The 20,825-nt window shown below is 35.1% G+C and overlaps 1 protein-coding gene across 4 annotated transcripts in view; it reads left to right on the forward strand.

Moving 5' to 3' along the window:
* Window positions 1-20,825, forward strand: part of HERC4 (HECT and RLD domain containing E3 ubiquitin protein ligase 4) — a 117,916-nt gene that overhangs the window by 87,171 nt on the left and 9,920 nt on the right. For all 4 annotated transcript variants that reach the window (XM_069460993.1, XM_069460992.1, XM_069460994.1 and 1 more), the window contains 6 exons: window positions 1,152-1,250; window positions 2,752-2,919; window positions 3,148-3,291; window positions 17,568-17,734; window positions 18,501-18,567; window positions 20,589-20,671. In XM_069460993.1, coding sequence (XP_069317094.1) covers window positions 1,152-1,250; window positions 2,752-2,919; window positions 3,148-3,291; window positions 17,568-17,734; window positions 18,501-18,567; window positions 20,589-20,671 — 728 coding nt within the window. The remainder of the gene's footprint in view (window positions 1-1,151; window positions 1,251-2,751; window positions 2,920-3,147; window positions 3,292-17,567; window positions 17,735-18,500; window positions 18,568-20,588; window positions 20,672-20,825) is intronic.

Consider the following 20,825-nt stretch of genomic DNA (forward strand, 5'->3'; position numbering starts at 1 on the left):
TGATACGTTGAGAACAAAGAATTGATGGTGATTGGGCAATATTAGATTAATTTGTTTTTGGTGGCTATAGATAAGAGAGACTTAGATAATTTGAAATATATTCAAGAGAAGGCAGGATGGAAAAGAGCTAGAAACCATATTATTTTCAGAATGGCTAGAAACACTGGGAATGTTTAGCATTTAAAAAAGACAATTTAGGGATACAATAATTAGAACTTAAAATATTTCAGTCACATATACTTCCCTGCAGGACCAAAACAAAGACTAAACGATGCATAGTGATATATAGAAATGCAGATTTGGACTTAATATAAAGAACTTTTTGATCACTTAATAAGAAGGGGATTGTTTATGGTGTATTACTGCTTCATTGGAAGCCTTATTGCAGCAGCCTTATAGCAGCAGCCTGTCAGGGCAGGCACAAAAGTATTACTTTGTTGTTTAGATGATAGGAGTAGATCTTCCTCCAACTGCAAGAATGTATGACTGACAACTGATAACTCTTTGTATTTTACTGCACTGTTAAAATAATTAGCAATCAATCACTGCATTACCTGCTAGGATAAATAATTGTTTCTGATAATGGTAATAATAGATTAGTTCTCTTAACTTTAAGGGCTAACAGAATAATAATACTAATACTGCTTTTTTTGTATGTTAAGTGAATGAACAGATTGTTGGACTCATAATTTTGACGCCCTAATGACATGACATTCAGTAAATAGTTGTTAGCTGAAGCAATAGGCAGATTACTTATCACTGGCCTCAGTTGCTAGAGTAGCCCTAACATGTGGGAAATGGATACTGTATTTAACATAGAAGCCCCTAATTTTAGAATAAATTTGTAACCTCATTTGCTGAAACTTGAAGTTAATGTATGCTAAGCAAAAGATACTTGTAATTTATAATTTTATGGACTCTCAAGTATACAGTTCCCTCCTAAAATTGGGAATTGGCTTTATTCCAAAGTCTCAACTAGTTACTAATAAAAAATCCATATTCAGAAATAAGCAACCTGTTTTATTTATAATTCCTTAACCACACATGAGTGAGTAAACTAAGTATGTGATCAACTTTACAAGAAATGACAGCACCCATAATAAGTTTATCACAAATAAATTTGTACTAATAAGTTGATTTTTTATTTCCAGTTGGCAGATATCCCTGTTACAATCTGCACATATCCATTTGTATTTGATGCTCAAGCAAAAACTACTCTGTTACAAACAGATGCAGTCTTACAGATGCAGGTAAAATATTGTATAATATTACTCTGATTTGAGAGGGTTTTTTAAAATTATTTCTGTGATATTTTTAGAAAGTAAATATTTGAAATTTGCCTATAATCATTAATCAAGGTACTCAAAGGACCTTGGGTAGCTATAAAGAAGACTGCCGCATGTGCCATGTGTATTCTTAGGAGGGCTGCTTATAAAAAAGGGCTGCAATGAAAATAGAATAATTTAGACCTTAATCATTTTGTATCTTAAAAAATGGTATAATCCTCTTTCATTACAGAAATATGTAATCTTTATAAACAGTTTTACTAGTATGCTTGATAAAATATTGGTTTGTTTCAAAATCTTGCTTCATTATGTATTTATATACTTGATAAAAGGTGGAAGTCACTAGAGAGATGATGTTAAAGTAGGAAGCATTTGATCACTTGTTAGGAGGATGTAAAATTTCCTTGAAGAAAGTTTTAGTAATAAGCTATTTTCCTGAGGTTGCACATCATTATCTCCTACTCTTCTTTCTTCTCTCCTTCCTATCTCTCTGCCCCTCCTTCCATTTTATGTTGAGCATGCTTTCATTTTTTAAAAACTAGTTCATATTATTGACTTTGAAGAGTTACAGTAAGTTTGCCTTATCATTTAAACCTGTAAATAAAAAGGATTTTGAACTTCCTCCTCTGGTATAGACTATCTCACCATACAGATAAGGACTAAGGAAAGGGTGAAAAGAGACTTTGAATGTTTAGTATTCTAAAAATACTTTTTAAAATTTAAAAAGCCTAAATCTTAATAATCATTTTCATTTTGTTCAAGTAAATGCATGTGGTATTTTAAATCCCTCCACATATTTTAATAAATACAAGGAGAAGTTTTAGAGATGAGCTTATTTCCATTTTCATCAACAGAAGAAATAAATATTTTTGTAGGTTTCTATGCTAACAACTAGTAAACCAGTTTTTTGGAGGTCTTTGTTAAAATGGTAAGTTGATAACTTGGGTGCTTTTAATATGGGGATATTCCATTTTAAAACAAGAACCCAGGGAAAACCATAGGAAAAGAACAAATGCTTTAAATGATAAAAGCCAAATGCTTGGTTTGTGAATACATGCGGTGATTACCCTACTAGGTGGATTTCTGTAGTACTTCCTTAGGTTGTACTAATTCTCTTTAAAGATTTGTTTTATGCTGGTTTTTTTTTTTCCTCCTCACTCTCTGTCCCTACTCTCCAGTTACTGTTTTTTAGAAAAAACAGTGCTCAGATTTACCATTATTATAGTTCTATGCTTACTTAACTTAATGGTGTTATAAGTTATACATTAATATAAAAAATTTAAAAAGATACTCTTTATGTTTAGTTTGATTTTTATGCTGTACTATATACTCTGGTGGGTTTTGTATGAATTCAGTAGCATAGGAATTATTGCATACCTATAAATAATAGGTAGAGGTTAGCTTATCCAGTCACAGTGGCTTCTTTGTAGCATTGCTATTAAAATTTTAATCTTTTGTTTTCTAGATGGCCATTGACCAGGCCCACAGACAGAATGTCTCCTCTCTTTTTCTCCCAGTGATTGAATCTGTGAATCCCTGCTTAATTCTAGTGGTGCGTAGAGAAAATATTGTAGGAGATGCGATGGAAGTCCTTAGGAAAACAAAGAACATAGATTACAAAAAGCCACTCAAGGTAATTTGACATTTTCTGTTTTATAATTGGGGCTTTTATTCAGAAGCTGTGTTTCAAGTTTTCCTATTTGTTTTTAGTGAGTGAATCTTTGAAATTTAATAAATACAATTATATATTTTTTAAATGATTGTTGAGCATTTATATGTAATAAATAACATGCTGTAGGATCTCCAGAATGTACTTTGATTTCTTTCCAGTCTACTCAGTGTTTGCATTATGCTATTCTAGGTTATATTTGTTGGAGAAGATGCTGTTGATGCAGGAGGAGTACGCAAAGAATTTTTCTTGCTCATAATGAGGGAATTATTGGATCCTAAATATGGCATGTTTAGGTATTATGAAGATTCCAGGCTCATTTGGTTTTCTGATAAGGTAAATGTCCAACCGTCTAAATTACTTTTGTGTATATTCCTATGTATGTATACCTATATGTGCCAAGTTAACTCAGTAAATAAGAGTTACTACTGGATTCCTAACATATTTTGTTCGGAGATCTGCTTTATTACAATTTTAAGAATTACAAATTTTTGGACTTAGAGTCTAAAACACATTAATGTTTACCACACATTTCAAATTAACAATATTGATTATTCCTTCCGCTGATTTCAATTTGGGGATTGAATAATGATCGCCAGATTAACTTTCCTTCTGGGGAAAATTCACTTATCATTAGGGATCATTGATCTCTCTACCTTATCATTTAGGGCAGGGCTTAGCAAAGTTTAGTCCATTAGCCAAATTCTTCCCACCACATGTTTTTGTAGATACAGTCATGCCCACTCATTTACCTATTGTCTATGGTGGCTTTTGAGCTACAACAGTTGAGGCAGAATTGAGTAGTTACAACAGAGACCTCATGGCCAATAAAGCCTAAATATTTACCGTTTGACCCTTTGCAGAAAAAGTTTCCTGACCCCTGATTCAGAGGCTATAAGTGAAATGAATGGTTCCATTTGTAGAGCTCCATTTGAATAGAATATCTATCTATTGGTTATGAAAACCTTGATGTACTATTTAATCCTTCTGTCAGGCTGGCGGTCTTATGTGATGTTAGCTACTGTTGATGCTCAGTGCCTTAGAGCCATTAATTCATTAGGGGTTGCAAAATGGTGTCACTCTAATTCTAATATTTCTTTTTCATTTATTAGCTTGGATACTTCCAAATAGAGAAATTTTCCCACACTGTTTGATCCCTTAGTAGTACAGTTCATGTCGGAAAGGATTTTTTCTATTTACTGACTTTTCAAAAGAATAAATCAGTTCATTATCATCTTCCAGTGGTAACAATGCACTTTTTGGTTTTTGTTTTCAAGTATCATTACATATTCATGGATTTAAACATGTGTGATGTTTTTCAGTCCATTGCAGTTATTATCTTTATAGATGCTTATATTGTCCCATCTTTGTCCAGGGAGAATTCTTCAAGTTGATACCCGAGTCCTTTTGAAACAACCTTAGTACTCTTTGGTGGCTTCCTTGCTACCTAGAGTACTTGGTATGACAAAATGTTCCAGACTTATCTTAAATGTTTACTGACTAACAATACCAACATTACCACCAATATTATGATTACTGAACATATTTTTTAAATTGTTTTGCAATTCTTTTTGACCTTAGGACATACCCTAATAGACAACCAAATAATAGTGTTTTCGTATTACTTGAAATTGTTATATTCTGTATAATTATACCACCAAATGGTTACACATTTAGGTTGTTTTTTATGATATACTATTTAATCCTTCTGTCAGGCTGGTGGTCTTCTGTGATGTTAGCCACTGTTTACCTGTTGAAATTTAATTTTATAATACAAAATATTTACATAGTTCCAAAGTCAAATCTATAAAATAAGATATATTAAAAGGAGTCAAGCTCTACCTTATTTTCTCCCTCCTCCTATGGGTAATCTTTTTAAAATAGGGTAATATTTTTAAAATTTTGTGGGTCATCCTTTTTTTAAAAATAAATATAAGTAGATAGCAGTATATTACATACCTAAATCAGTTTCCTGGTTTTGACCATGGTTATGTAAGCTGTTATTGGAGAAAACTGAGTAAAAGGTACATAGGAATTCTTTGTACAAAGACTTATATAATTTGTGAGTCTTAAAGTGTTTTAAAAGAAGATGTATTTTCTAAAAGCAGTGGTATGCATATTTTTTTTCTTCATCAAGACAGGCTATTTTATTATAGGTGGAAAATTGGAGCATGTTTGCATGTTGTGATTAATCAAAAAAGTGAAAAATTAGTGATGAAGGAGGGGATATCAATTGCAGGAGCAGAGTCCTTAAGTTGTGGAGAAATAATGGAATTTAGTGCACTAATGGGGGATTGACTGTAGTTAGACACATGGATCCATAATATCAGGAGAGAAAGCCACATATATATGCAAATACAAATCACTTGATAGATTTGATGGTAGGACGTTGTGAAAGTTTTCTTGAAATTGTTTCTATTTTATAGTAAAATAAGATGCAAGGTCGTTAGAGGATTAAAATGGGGGAAGGATGTGGGAGTTGTGAGGAGAGAGGAGAAAGAAGTTGTGAAATTATCACTTTGGGGAATGGGAAAATAAATTGACCATGTAAATAAATATAAGAATAGACTGGTAGCATTGAAGGCCCACTTGAGACTTAACGTTCATGAGTTTAAAATGAGAGCAGTTAGCTTGGTTGATATTTTGTGGGTTTTTTTTTTTTTTTTCCTTTTCTCTTTAGTCACATTTCGCTGCTTGGGTAGAACTAAGGAAAAGGCCAACAGTTGATTTTAACCAGGTTGTGGTTTTAACAGATGAACGTAGCACAGAAGGGAGTAAAGCAAGAGAGGGATTTATGTTGATGGACCATACAATTTAAGTTTTTTGAGGACTTGGTTTGGAGATAATGATTATTAATAATAAATAAACAAGTGGTGGAGTCAATAGATTGTACTTGATGGTGGAAGTGAATTGTAGTGTGGGTCAGGATTAGGGAGACTGAGATGAAATTGGAGAGGATGAAGCATCATAGGGAGTGCTTTAGGGAGTTGAGATTTGGAGATTTGCAGTTGAATGTAAGATATAACCATGGGAATAGGTGTTTGAGGTATGAAGGGAGGACAAGATTGTTGGAAGTAAACAGGTCTAGAAATTGAGAGGCTAGAGTATTGGATGCATTTTTTGCCTGGATATTGAAATCAAAAACAATAGCAGGAATAGTACTAGAGAAAAAAAGCATAAAATGGTGCCAAAATCGGTGAATGAGGGATTGTGGAAGGTCTTTAGACAGTTGTACAAGGATTAGTAATAGGAGGTATAGTCAGTTGATAGGTGTTTTAGAGAAGTTGGGGAGTTTAGGAAGGCAAGTAGAAGGATATATAGCAGCAATGAAGAGCAAGGAGACTTACCTTACCTCTAAGCCCAATCATATGAAGGGTTGGAAGAGAGAAAAGACAGCATTTATGATCACTGCAGGGGAAATGGTGTCCTCTGGAGAGACAGTCTTGTTCACTTAGAACAAAAGGGGGAAAGAAAATTTGGAAAAGTTCAGAATACAGGCAGTTTTCTAAATGATAGATTGTGAATTCCAGAGCAAATAGTGAAAGGGGCTTGGTAGAGCAAGGACAGTCATGAAATTGTTACATTTTAGGGCATATTCAGTGCCATGTGGATGTGGGATGAGCGATTAACTTGTGAGTTTTGAGGCTTTGTATGTTGGTAGGAAAACAGGCATGGGAGATATGATGGAATAGTCCTAATGGCTTGAGGTGGGTGGACAATGTGTTGAGATGGGTACCTGCCTTCCTGGCACTCGCCTCCTACAGCAGTTTGTAGTGGTATAACAAGTAATTTGAGAGGGCCTATGGGGTGGGGACCTGTCCTGGGAGGAATACAAAGAATTCTGCAAATAGGTAATGTTTTGATAACAGGTGAGAGATACTTGTAACAAGTTTTATGATGGATCTCTGTGGGACCTTTTCAGTTATATCTCAGCTTAGCCAATGAGAGCCCCTTAGAGCTGGCTCACCTTTTATGTACTTTTGACATATCGCCGTTATTCTTCAGGGATTTCCTTACATTTGGTACAATAAATGTTCCAGGCTTATCTTGTGTTTTCTCTGCCCCAGCCCTGGCATTAACCATATTTCATAAGAGCCCTCTTGTCTTTAAGAGGAAAATGGTATTTGGAAATCAAGTTCTGGATGCCAAGTATACTTATTGCTGCCAGGGAGTCATTGCTTCATGTTTCTCTCAGCAGAGAAGTAGGAACTATGTGTATGTATACACACATGCACATACAGATCTATCTATATTTATGGCTGTATGTATGTTGAAGACCATGAAATCAGACTGATACCTCTAATTCTACCCAAATACCAGAGTTTAGTCTTCTCCGTTTCCACATTATGTGTATAACTTTCATCACCAGTGAGAAACCTGCTGTCATCTTCAGGGTATTTACTCAGTTTCCCTGTATGTAACCAGTCTTTGGGGGGCACTGGCCTAAGGCTCAGCCTCGGATATACTGGACTACCCTCTAAATTCCCTTTGTCGTGTTAAGAAATTCCCTTCTGTCCCTTGTTTGTTAGGTGTTTTTATCATGGAAGAGTATTGGAAATACTCTTTTGTCTAGTGCTTTTCCTATATCACTTGAGATGATCATGTGGTTTTCTTTTTTCATTTTGTTTATATGGTGAACCACTCTTGCATTCCTGGGGTAAACCCCATGTGGTCATGGTGTATAATCCTTTTAATATGCTGCTTGATTCAGGTTGCTTTTGTTTGTTTGTTTTTTTGAGGCAGAGTCTCACTGTTGCCTGGGCTAGAGTGCCGTGGAGTCATCACAGCTCATTACACTACAACCTCAAACTCTTGGGCTCACGGGACTCTCCTGCTTCAGCCTTCCAAGTAGCTAGGACTATAAGTACACACCATCATGCCTGGCTAATTTTTCTATTTTTTTTTTTTTAGAAATGGGGTATTGCTCTTGCTTAGTCTGGTCTTGAACTTCTGATCTCAAGCAATCCTCCTTCCTCTGCCTCCCAGAGTGCTAGGATTACAGGAGACAAGCCAAGTTTACTATTATTTTGTTGATGATTTTTCCCTTCTGTATTTGTAAGGAATGTTGGTCTGTAGGATTGGGTCTTTTGTTTGCTGCTTTTTGTATTGTTTTGTTTTGTTTTTTTGGGGTTTTGGGTTTTTTGGTTTTTGGTGTTTTTGTTTTTATTTTTGGTGAGGTCTTTGGCTTTGGTATCTTGGTAGTGCTGACCTCATAGAATAATTTAGAAAATGTTCCCTCCACTTCAGTTTTTTGGAAGAGTTTGAGAAGGCGTTAATTCTCCTTTAAATACTTAGTACAGTTTGGTCCTTGGCCATTCTTGGTTGGAAGGTTTTTGATTGCTTGTTCAAACTCTTTGATTATTATGGGTTTATTCACGTTTTCTAGTTCTTATAGTGTCTACTGAGTACAGTTGGCCCTTCGTATCCAGTGGTTCTGTGTCCATAGATTCCACCAACTACAGATCAAAAATATTCTGGAAAAAAAATAGTCTGTATACATTTGTACTTGAATGTATACAGACTTTATTCTCATAGTTCCCTAAACATCACAGTATAACAACTATTTATATAGTGTTTACATTGTATTGGGTATTATAAATAATTTGGAGATGACTTAAAGTATACAGGAGGATGTGTGTAAGTTATACACAAATACTGCACCATTTTATATCAGGGACTTGAGCATCCTTGGATTTGGGTATCCACAGGAGGTCCTAGAACCAATCCCCAATAGATACTGAGGGATGACTGTAGTTTGTGGGTTTGTAGGAGTTTGTCCATTTTATCTAGGCTGTGTATTTTGTTGGTGTACAATTGTTCATACTATTTTTTTTTTTTTTGTTGTTGTTGTTGAGACAGAGTCTCACTTTGTTGCCCAGGCTAGAGTGAGTGCCGTGGCGTCAGCTTAGCTCACAGCAACCTCAGACTCCTGGGCTTAAGTGATCCTACTGCCTCAGCCTCCCGAGTAGCTGGGACTACAGGCATGCGCCACTATGCCCGGCTAATTTTTTCTATATAGATTTTTAGTTGTCCATATAATGTCTTTCTATTTTTAGTAGAGACGGGGTCTCGCTCAGGCTGGTCTCGAACTCCTGACCTTGAGCAATCCACCCGCCTCGGCCTCCCAGAGTGCTAGGATTACAGGCGTGAGCCACCGCGCCCGGCCCATACTATTTTTTATAACCTTTTTTATTTCTGTAAGTTTAGTAGTAATGGCCCCACTTTGAGTCCTAATTTGGTAATTTGACTCTTCTCTTTTTTTCTTGGTCAGTCTAGCTAACGGTTTGTCACTTTTGTTGCTCTTTTAAAAGAATCAACTTTTAGCTTTGTTGCTTCTATTTTTTCCCTATTCTCTGTTTCATTCATCCCTGCTTTACTCTTTATTTTCCTCCTTCTGCTAGCTTTGGATATAGTTTGCTCTTCTTAGTTCCTTAGGATAGAAAGTTAGGCTATTGATTTGAGGTCTTTATTCCTTTTAAATTTAGGTGTTTACAACTTTTAATTTCCCTCTAAACACTGCTATTCTTGCATCTCATAAGTTTTGATATGCTGTGTTTTCATTTTCATTAATCTCTAAGTAATTACTTATTTCCCTTGTGATTTCTTCTTTGACCCATTATTTATTGAAGAGTGCAATGTTTAATTACCATGTTTATGAATTTTCCAGATTTCTTTTTGTTATTTCTAGTTTCATCCCATTGTGGTCTGAGGAGATTTTTTAAATGATTGTAGTCTTATTAAATTTGTTGAAATTAATTTTGTGAGCTAATATATGGTCTTTCCTAGAAAATGTTCCGTATGTACTAAAGAAGAATGTATATTCTGCTATTATTGGGTGGAGTGTCCTATATATGTCTGATAGGTCTCATTTGTTTATATTATTGTTCAAGTTCTCTGTTTCCTTATTGGTCTTCTGTCTGATTCTATACGTTATTGAAAATGGGGTATTATAGCCACCAACTATTACTTCAGAACTGTCTTTTTCTCCCTTCACTTCTTTCAATTGTTGCTTTATATATTTTGGAGCTGTGTTGTTAAGTACATGCATATTTGTAATTGTATATTCTTGATGAATTGACCCTATTATCAGTATATATCTTTGTCTCTTTTAGAAATTTTATATTATGTCTATTTGGTCTATTATTAGTATAGTCACTCCAGGTCTCTTTTGTTACTTTTTACATGAAATAACTTTTTTCTAAACTTTCCCTTTCAACCTATTTGTGTCTTTGGATCTAAAGCAAGACTTACAGACAGCACGTAGTTGGATTATATTTGTTTGTTTAATCCATTCTTCCAGTCTTTTTAATCACAGAGTTTAATCCATTTACATTTAATTTCTAATAATGGAGCACTTCTGTGTTTTCCTATGTGATTTTTATATGTCTTGTGTCCTTTTTCTTCCTTGATTCTCCCATCACTGTCCTTTTTTATGTTTGATTGTTTCCCTAGTGTACTGTTTTCCCTTTTTATCTGCATTTCTTGTATGTATTTTAGTTATTTTCTTAGTGGTTGCCCTGGGGGTGGCAATTAACATCTTAAATTTATAGCAATCTAGTTTGAATTAGTACCAACTCAACTTGCAGTAGTGTATAGAAACTGTGCTCTTAGATAGTTTTTCTCTTCCTCTTTATTTTGTTACTGTTGCAACTTATGTCTTCATACATTGTGTGCCCATTAACATAGATTTATTGTATTTTATGCATTTGTCTTTTAACTGTATAGGAAAAAAAGAGGAGTTACGAATAAAAAATATAATTTTACTACAATTTTTATTTCTTTGTATAGTTTTGTGTTACTCTGTAGTATTCTTTCATCAGCCTGAAGAACTTTAGCATTTCTTAGGGAAGTCCTAGTAGTGGCAACCAATTCCTTTAATTGTATATCTGAGAATGGCTTAATTTCTCCCTTATTTTTGAAGGACAGTTTTCCTCTATATAGAATTCTTGCTTGACAGTGTTTTTTTCTTTTTTTTTTTTTTCAGATCTTTAAATATTTCATCTCACTATCTTCTGGCATTCATGGTTTTTAATGAGAAATCAGCTGTTAATCTCATTGAGGAGCACACTGGTGTTCTTCAATGAGCAATGACAAGTTGCTTTTCTCTTCAGAATTGGCTTTCACACTTTGATTATAATGTGTGTTAGTGTCGATCTCCTTGAGTTCATCCTGCTTGGAGTTTGTTGAACTTTTTTGGATATTTAGATTTATGACTTTTATCAAATTTGGGAGTTTTTGACCATTTGTTAAAATACTCTTTCTGCCTCTCTCTCTCTCCTCCTTATAGGACTCCCACTGTGTGTTTGATGGCATACTTGATGGTGTCCCACAGATCTCTAAAGCTATGTTCATTTTTCTCTTTTTCTTGCTTTTCTTCCTCAGACTGAATAATTTCAATTGACCTATTTTCTTTTTCTTTTTTTTTGAGACAGAGTCTCATTCTGTTGCCCAGGCTAGAGTGCCGTGGTGTCAGCCTAGCTCACAGCAACCTCAAACTCCTGGGCTCAAGCAATCCTGCTGCCTCAACCTCCTGAGTAGCTGGGACTACAGGCATGCGCCACCATGCCCGGCTAATTTACATATATATATATATATATATATATATTTTTTTTTTTTTAGTTGTCCAGCTAATTTCTTTATATTTTTTTAGTAGAGTTAGGGTCTCACTCTTGTTTAGGCTGGTCTCGAACTCCTGAGCTCAAACAATCCTCTGGCCTCGGCCTCCCCGAGAGCTAGGATTGTAGGCGTGAGCCACCATGCCCGGCCATCAATTGACCTATTTTCATGTTTGCAGATTCTTCCTTTTGCCTATTAAAATCTCCTGTTGTACCCCTCTAGTGAACTTTTTATTTTAATTATTGTACTTTTCAGCTCCAGAATTTTTATTTAATTCCTTTCCATAATCTCTCATTATTGACATTCCCTACTTGGTGAGACATTAATATCCTGGTTTTGTTTAGTTCTTAGTCCATGATTTCCTTTGGCTCTTTAAGTATATTTAAGGCAGTTGATTTAAAAATCTTTGTCTAGTAAATCCAATGTCTGGGCTTTCTCAGGGATATTTTATATTAATTTCTTTTTTGTGTGAATGAGCCATATCTTTTTCTTTCTTTTCATGCCTCATAAATTTTGTTGAATACTGAACACTGAATATAATGTGGCTGCTGTGGAAATCAGATTCTCCTCTCTCCCCATGGTTGTTGCTGCTTGTTGTGGGTTCTTGTTGTTTGTTTAGTGGCTTTTCTAAACCATCTTTGTAAAGTCTGTATTCTTTATGTGTGGCTACTAAAGTGTGTTCTGTTAGCTTAGTGGTTACCTTAAACACTGTGAACCAAAAAAAAAAAAAGGAAGAAAAACATACTGTCCTAGGTTTTGCAGACTGGCTCTGTCTTGGCTACTCCTTCAGACCCTAGCTATATACATACATGTCTGACTTAGCCTCCATTTCTTGCTTCTGCAGTGTCTAAAGATCAGCCAAAGGTGAGAGCTTAGGGTTTTCTCTGGTCTTGTCTGAGCATGCGTCCAGCTCTGGGTGTACACCTGATCTGCTAGATTCCCTGCTATATACAAGAGCTTTTCAAAGCTGTTATTCCACCAAGTATCTCCTTCCCCAGCCTCTTACTTCCTAGGTATTCGGTCTGTCTGTTGCTTGCCCCAACTGTTACTCCTTACCTCTAGTGGCCATGGCTAATATTAGGTCTTTAAGTATGAAGTGTCTGATTTCAAATCAAAAGTGTAGTTTATTATATCTCAATCAGGAAGCAGTACAATTAATCAAAGTATGCATCTAAACTGTGGACATAGTTTTACCATCTTAATGGTAGCTTGTTTATGCCCGCAGTGAGGAAGTCTGGAGAACAGATAGCAATGAAATCATGAAAGGCGTTTTCCACAGCTTGTTGAGAACTGAATATTTTTCCTTTTAAGAAGTGGTCCAGGCCGGGCGCGGTGGCTCACGCCTGTAATCCTAGCACTCTGGGAGGCCGAGGTGGGCGGATCGTTTGAGCTCAGGAGTTCGAGACCAGCCTGAGCAAGAGCGAGACCCCACCTCTACTAAAAAAAAATAGAAAGAAATTATATGGACAGCTAAAAATATATATAGAAAAAATTAGCCGGGCATGGTGGCGCATGCCTGTAGTCCCAGCTACTCGGGAGGCTGAGATAGGAGGATTGCTTGAGCTCAGGAGTTTGAGGTTGCTGTGAGCTAGGCTGACGCCACGGCACTCACTCTAGCCTGGGCAACAGAGTGAGACCCTGTCTCAAAAAAAAAAAAAAAAAAAAGAAGTGGTCCAAAGCCTGGAAGAAGTAGTAGTCAGTTGGTGAAAGGTCTGATGAATACGGTGGATGACAGAGTTTCCAAGTACAGCTTTTGCAGTTTGAGCAGCATTGTTTGTGCAGTATGTGGTCGAACATTATCTTGCAAGAGAAATGGCCTGTCTCTGTTGACAAATCTTGGCTGCTTAATCGCAAGCATCCTCATCATTTCATCCGTTTGGTTGTAGTGCACATCCACTGTAATTGATTGACCAGGTTTCATGAAGCTGTAGTGGATAATACCAGCACTGGACCACCAAACAGACATTGTTAGCTTTTTTGGATGAATATTTTGTTTTAGACTGTGTTTTGGCACTTCATCTTTGTCCAACCATTGTGCTGAATGCTTGCAATTGTCAAAAATCCATTTTCACCACATGTAACAATACAGCGTAGAAATGGTTCACATTTATATCGTGACAGCAAAGAAAGGCAAGCTTCCAGATGATTTCTCTTCTGATGCTCGTTTAATTCATGCGGAACCCATCTATCCAGCTTTTTTACCTTGCCCATTTGTTTCCAATGGTCCAATATTGTTGGAATAGTAACGTCAAACCTTGCTGCTAATTCACATTTAGGTTGAGATGGATTTGCTTCCACAACAGCTTTCAGCTCATCATTATCCACCTTGGTCTCAGGTCACCCACATGGCTTATTTTCAAGATTAAAATCACCAGAACAGAACTCTCAAACCATGGATGTACTGTACATTCATTAGTCACATCTTTCCTAAATGCTTCATTGATATTTGGAGCTATCTGTGCAGCATTAGTTCCATGACGGAACTCACATTTGAAAATAACACGAATTTTTGACTTATCCATGGTTTCACAAAAATTGCTCTAAAAAAATTTGAAAGATAATCACAAGTCAAAATGTGCATTTGAAAGACTGAGGATGTACCTTCACAATAAAAATAAAACGAGAAGTGTCAAAGCGAAATGTCAGAGATGTCAACTGTCAAACTTAGCACTTAAGGAAATCGGATACTTCATACTTAACCTAATATATTCGCTTTTAAATACTTTTCACAAGTGTTACTCACCTAGGAAATTGTTTAAGGCCTGGGGGAACTCAGGCAGGCAAAACAAAGGAAAGCCCTTGAGCTGATCTCAGGGAGCTACCTACCAGACAGATCAAAAGACATAACCACAGTCCTTTGAGAATAAGGTTCATATTGCTTCCCCTGTTGCCAAAAACTTGCACCAGAAATGCAGGTTTTGGGAATGGGGCATGGTAAGTGGGTAAGTTAAAATACCACAGTGCTCTTTTATTAAAATCCAGCAGCTTCTTCATTAAGTATTCCCCTAGTTGTTGTAAGTTTTAAATTAGTTTTTAGAGTTACAGCAGAGTTCTTTCTGACAGTTTTTGCTATCTTATTGTTCTGTGGAGGGGATTTCATTTTGGAGTTCCCTATTTGCCATTTTCAGTGACATCACCTTTGTATTTTGGGGAGAAAGTGATTATTGTTCTTCCCCCTTACTTTGAAAATTTGTTTATATGTTTCCCAAAGTACCTCTTACTCCTTGGTTTCTTTTTTGTTTCTGTTGTCTTTTTCTTACGATCATTGGCTGCTTATTCACATTGTAAGAGTGTGGCACTGAAAAGCTACCTAGATACTTTATGTGCATAGGTGTGTGCATTAATTGATTTACAGGCCCCATTCATAGGTGGGGACCTTTTAAGGCAGAATCTTCAAATGCCAGCATATATTGCTTTTCCTTTGGGTTTTCAACAAAGGTTGTAACTCTGGCTGTCTGTGTTTTGGTAGTATTCTGAACTATGGAAAGAGAAGCCAGGATTCTCATGGTTTACTACTGTACAGACCTTCATTTGATCTCTGTTTTCAGTGCAGCAGCCTTACCAACTGCTGTCTCAGGTCCCAGAGCCTCTTTGGTTCCCCCTCTCTAGAAATGCATGGGACTTGGCTGGACATGGTGGCTCATGCCTGTGACCCAGCACTTTGGGAGGCTAAAGCAGGAGTATCGCTTGAGCTCAGGAGTTTGACATTACAGTGAACTGTGATCTCCACTGCACTCCAGCCTGGGTGAACACAGCAAGACCCTGTCTCTTAAAAAAAAAAAAAAGAAAAGAAATGCCAATGACTTTCCGTCAAGCATCCTATTTTCAGCCCCACTCTAATACCTCTGAGTTTCAAAGTCTTTATGTTTATCAGCTAAGCTAATTCTGACTTTACAGGTATTGGTAGTTCCAGTTCCTGGGCCTAAAGCACAAATTAGCTATAAATTACTGTTTCATTTTTTTCTGCTTTTCCAAATCAGTTACCAGCCATCCACCTACTTTTCAGATTTTGAAATGTTAACATCTCTTTAGTGGTGTTAACACTCTCTTATACCACTTTTATCCTTTATTCTCATTTAGAAGATTTTAGAAGGGAGAAAGCTCAACACATTATTCATTCTCCCCTATTTAAGAAGGACTTTCTAAACTTAAACACGATGTAGAGCATAACAACAGAGAAAGATTAATTTGACCACTGAAAACTGAAATTTATACATAGCAGAAAACATAAAATTAAAAAGCATATAGCAGACTGGGATATATGTGACAAATATGACACAGGGTAATGCCCCTTATAAATTTGAATACAAATACACAAGAAAAGCATTATCCCCCAAAAGATAAAGTGGGCCAAATGCATGAAGGGATATTTTCATAAGCATACACAAATCTCTGATTTTCGGTATTATTAATAGCAAAAAATGTATACTAAAGGAAATTGTCATTTTTAAACTCAAGACAAAAATGTGTGTTTATGTGTGTATAGTGAGAGGGGGGCATTTTCCTATTGTACAAATGGCAGTTTAAACTGTAACTGGTGTAGAGGAAAACAAGTCAGCAGTATGTTTAACTATCTTTTGACTTAGGAATTCTTTCTTAGAAAGCAGAATTTCTCCTAAGGAAATAATTCACACTATGGACCAAAATATGCAAAAAAAATGCCCATCTTATTTTGAATGTTGCTAGCTGCTAGCTAGTTAGAATAACTGACATTTATTTTATTTATTTATTTTTTTTTTGAGACAGAGTCTCACTCTGTTGCCCAGGCTAGAGTGAGTGCCATGGCGTCTGCCTAGCTCACAGCAACCTCAAACTCCTGAGCTCAAGCGATCCTCCTGTCTCAGCCTCCCGAGTAGCTGGGACTACAGGCATGCACCACCATGCCCGGCTAATTTTTTCTATATATATTTTTAGCTGTCCATATAATTTCTTTCTATTTTTAGTAGAGGTGGGGTCTTGCTCATTGCTCAGGCTGGTCTCGAACTCCTGAGCTCAAACGATCCGCTCACCTCGGCCTCCCAGAGTGCTAGGATTACAGGCGTGAGCCACCGCGCCCGGCCTAGAATAACTGACATTTATTGAGCCTTTACTGTGTGCTTCAGAAACTACACTAAAAGCATTTTACATCTGTTATCCCATGTAATCCTCACAACAAAAATATGAGGTAAATACTATATTTATCTTCTTTGAAAACACTGAGGCTAGATAGTGACTGCTAAACCAGGTCTGGAGCCCAGGTCTAATAAAAAATTATTCACTTAATCATCATGTTCACCAAATTTTCTGTGAATGTATGTTACTTCTCTAAAGATGGGAAAAGAAATAAACATTGTGTTCAGTGTTTAAATAATCTAAATATCCAGCTACAGTTAAGTAGGCAATTTAGATCATCATACTTTCATGTGATGTAATGTACAACCATTAAAAATCATGTTCTAGAAACATTTAATGACATAAGAAAATTAGACAAATGAGATAAAACCTTAAATATAGTATTTTTAAAATTATTTTTGTAAACTTTCAGTAGATGGAAATACACAAAAATATTTTTAAATCATTATTTCTGAGTGATTGGTTTATAATTGTTTATTCACTTTGTTTTTCATGTTTTTTCTTTATTTTCCAAATTTTAAATGTATATTACTTTTTAAATCAGAAAAGTTATAGTAATCAGTTCACCTGTAAATTTAATGAATGACATGGTTATGCTTATATTTCTGGAAAAAACTAGTTGTAAAATCATTTGTATGGTATGATGTCAGCTTGGTTCTAATTTTTTTTAAGTCTTAGAAAATACATTAGATGGAAATGTGCAAAAATACTAACAGTGATGTAATCCCAGGGAGATTGTAATGAGCATGAATTTTTTTCTTATTATTCATTACTTTTTTCTCTATCTACAAAATTTTATCCTGTGAGCATGTTTTGTAATCTGAAAAAAATTAATGTTTTTACTTGGAGGACATGTCTTTACTTTTTCTTCCTTGTATTTTTAGACATTTGAAGACAGTGATTTATTCCATTTGATTGGTGTTATTTGTGGATTAGCAATTTATAATTTTACTATTGTGGATCTCCATTTTCCTTTGGCTTTATATAAGAAACTGCTGAAAAAGAAGCCATCCTTGGATGATTTGAAAGAACTAATGCCTGATGTTGGGAGGTTAGTTGTAAAAAGTATCAAGGTTAGGGTTTGGAAGATAAGAAATGAAGAATGTACAGAAAGCTTTCCTTCTAGGAATAATTACATTTTGTTGTTCCTATTAAATTTCTGAAATAGGTCTATAGTCCCAGCCACTCCAGAGGCTGAGGCAGGAGGATTGCCTGAGTCCAGGAGTTTAAGTCCAGCCTGGGTTCTTAAAATTTTTTAATTTAAAAATTAAAAAAATTTTCTGAAATAAACAAATGCCCTTTTAATAAAGGAAAATCCATTATATTACTAAGACCAAAATTTTCTACTAAAAGGCTACATTTTTAGTCTTCAAAGCTAGATTTTTGGTATTTTAACAGTGCTTTGCAAATACCAGATAAATTTAGGAAGGTCATGTTTCCTGAGAGTGGTTAAGTGATTTATTTGGACTTTTACTTCTGATCACTTTCATTCCTAATTTGAATATGTAAAGTTTCTTTTTATTTATTACATAAAATGGAATAAAAATTAGATATAAGTAAGGACAAATGTTGACAATAGGAGGATACATGGCCTTTGTATTCAGAGGAAGGGATAAAAACCTTAGACTGGTTTTTTTCTTCTTCAGTGTTTGTAAGTTTGGCATTGTACATCCACTATTTTGAAACAAATATAAAAGTACAAATTAGTGCAAGACTTTTATCAAGAGGGAATAAGAAGTATATACTTATTCATAAGCAAAATAGTCAAAATACCCAATAATATTTTACCTCAAAGAAACATATATATTGTTTTGCAGAAGCATGCAACAATTACTGGATTATCCAGAAGATGATATAGAAGAAACATTTTGTCTTAATTTTACGGTAAGATGGAAACACATAGGTTAGCCTAATTATTCATCATCCCTTTTATTTAACAGCTATGATTATGGTTTTTCTCTGTTTTATGGATGAAATTCTTAGAGAACCCTTTAGCTAACATTTATTGAGCATTTACTATGTGGTAGCTAGTCACAGTACATGCATTATTTCGTTTAATTCTCAACAATCCTATGAGGTTAGTATCATCCTTATTTTACAGATGAAGAAAACTAAAAACAATCATTATCTTCAGAATCAGTATTCATATCCAGCTCTGTGCTTTATCATTATGCTAAAGATATTTACGAATACAAGAGGTCCTCTTTAAGGGTTTTTAATCTGCAATTACAAAAGAATTCTTAGAGAAGCAAAAGGTTATTGTAACACTTTACTACTAATATCACTACTGAACTTACCACTGGAAAGATTAATTCCCACTGACATACATCCCTTCCTGCTTCATACTAACATTCATCCTTGCCTAACTTGTCTTCCTCACTGTTAGATGACATAACACAAATACTATTTTGAAAATGAAATTGCACATCTTGTAAAAGATGCAGAATTTTGTTAAATCAGTGGAAGGGATGTTGAATAAGTGATCCAGTCACATACAAAGCCATTGACAAATGAGGATCTGACAGAAATAGACTAGTCGACAGTTAAAGAAGAAAAAATCAGCAATGATTATGATGTGGCACTTCAGAAGGGAACAATCTGAATGTTGGGAAAATTGTGAAACCTTCAGTTTTCTTTTTCTTCTTAAAATTTTTTATTTTTATATTTCTGTGTTCACCCCCCCCCGCCGCCCAGTATAGTCCTCTTTATGGTTTTGTTGTCAATGCTGATAAAAGATAGCATATTCTGCTGTCACACAGTTTGCCTCACTTCTTAAGAGATTTTCAGTGGCTCTTTATTGTTTGTAGAGTAATAGCTTTAGAATGGGCATCAAAGACATTTATAATCTGGCTTTCTTTCTAACTTCCATTGTATCCATTGAAACCAAATTTTGTTATATCACACAGTAGTTTTTCATATATCTTTTCTTCCTCTTTTTTAGAGCTACTTGCCATACATTTTCAGAACTTAATATTTACTCTCATATCTATCCTTTTGTTCAACTGATGTGCTAAGTTTGAAATCACTTCAGACCTCTCCCAGTCTTTCAGAATCATACCCATCCTGCTACGTGCTTTTCAAATGGCATTTCTTCTTCCTCAAGGTCTTTCATACCTCTTCTAGTTAGAATTAAGTTTTCTTTCCTCTATGATCTGATAACATTTATTTTTATTATAATGGGTTGTTTATATAACCACATTTCTCCTCATTTACTAAGTAGTAAACTTCAGAGCAGGGATGTATTCCTCTCTTATCCCACTCCTATTATAGTGTTTTATAGATATCAGATTTTAATGAAAGAGGATAATATTGCAAAAAGAAGGAATAAGAAAAGATGCAGAGATGGGAATGGTAATATTTGTAGAAAAATTGCCAGACCAGTAAGAAAAATAAAATATTTCAAAACAACTCTTTATAAACCAAATTAATGCATAATTGAAAAAACGGCCTGTGATCAAGCATACAAGGCAGATAGAGGAATACAGAAGTGACAGTTGTCATGGGGAAAAATGCATAGTTGTTCTAAGCTGAGTTTGCATTCTGATCCTTGGATTCTATCTATTACTTATCTAAGGAAAACATCCTTTCTAATATTTTACTCGTACAGTAATCATTCTAAAGTTTTATGTACAATAAATACTCAGTTTCCTGTTCTTAATTAACCAAACACTTGGCAATTTATAATTAGTTAGTTATGGTAGGATTTCACACTACTAGAGAGCTTAAAAATTCCTAGTTGTGGCCTTAAGCAGAATTCACAAATAAGCTTATGATAGCAGAATTTTATCTCAAATTTATTAGTTGTAATATTAAATGAGATAAAAGGTAAAATATAATAGATTATTAAAATACTCTAATAAGTTTTGAGTCTGACATTGACTTTTTTTAAAAATTTAAATTAATAGATCACAGTTGAAAACTTTGGTGCAACAGAAGTGAAAGAGCTGGTTCTAAATGGTGCAGACACAGCTGTTAACAAACAAAATCGGTAAGTGAATTATAGCAGCATCAGTGGAGTAATAAAAAATCAATAGGCATTTTCTTCTGTATTTAGAAAACCTGTTACAACCCTAAGTTTTCAATCATATAAACTTAAATTTTGAATCATTAGTGAGGAAGTAATCTGCCTTTTGTTCCTGAAA

This window comes from Eulemur rufifrons, chromosome 28 (assembly GCF_041146395.1).
Source record: "Eulemur rufifrons isolate Redbay chromosome 28, OSU_ERuf_1, whole genome shotgun sequence".
Lineage (NCBI taxonomy): Eukaryota > Metazoa > Chordata > Mammalia > Primates > Lemuridae > Eulemur > Eulemur rufifrons.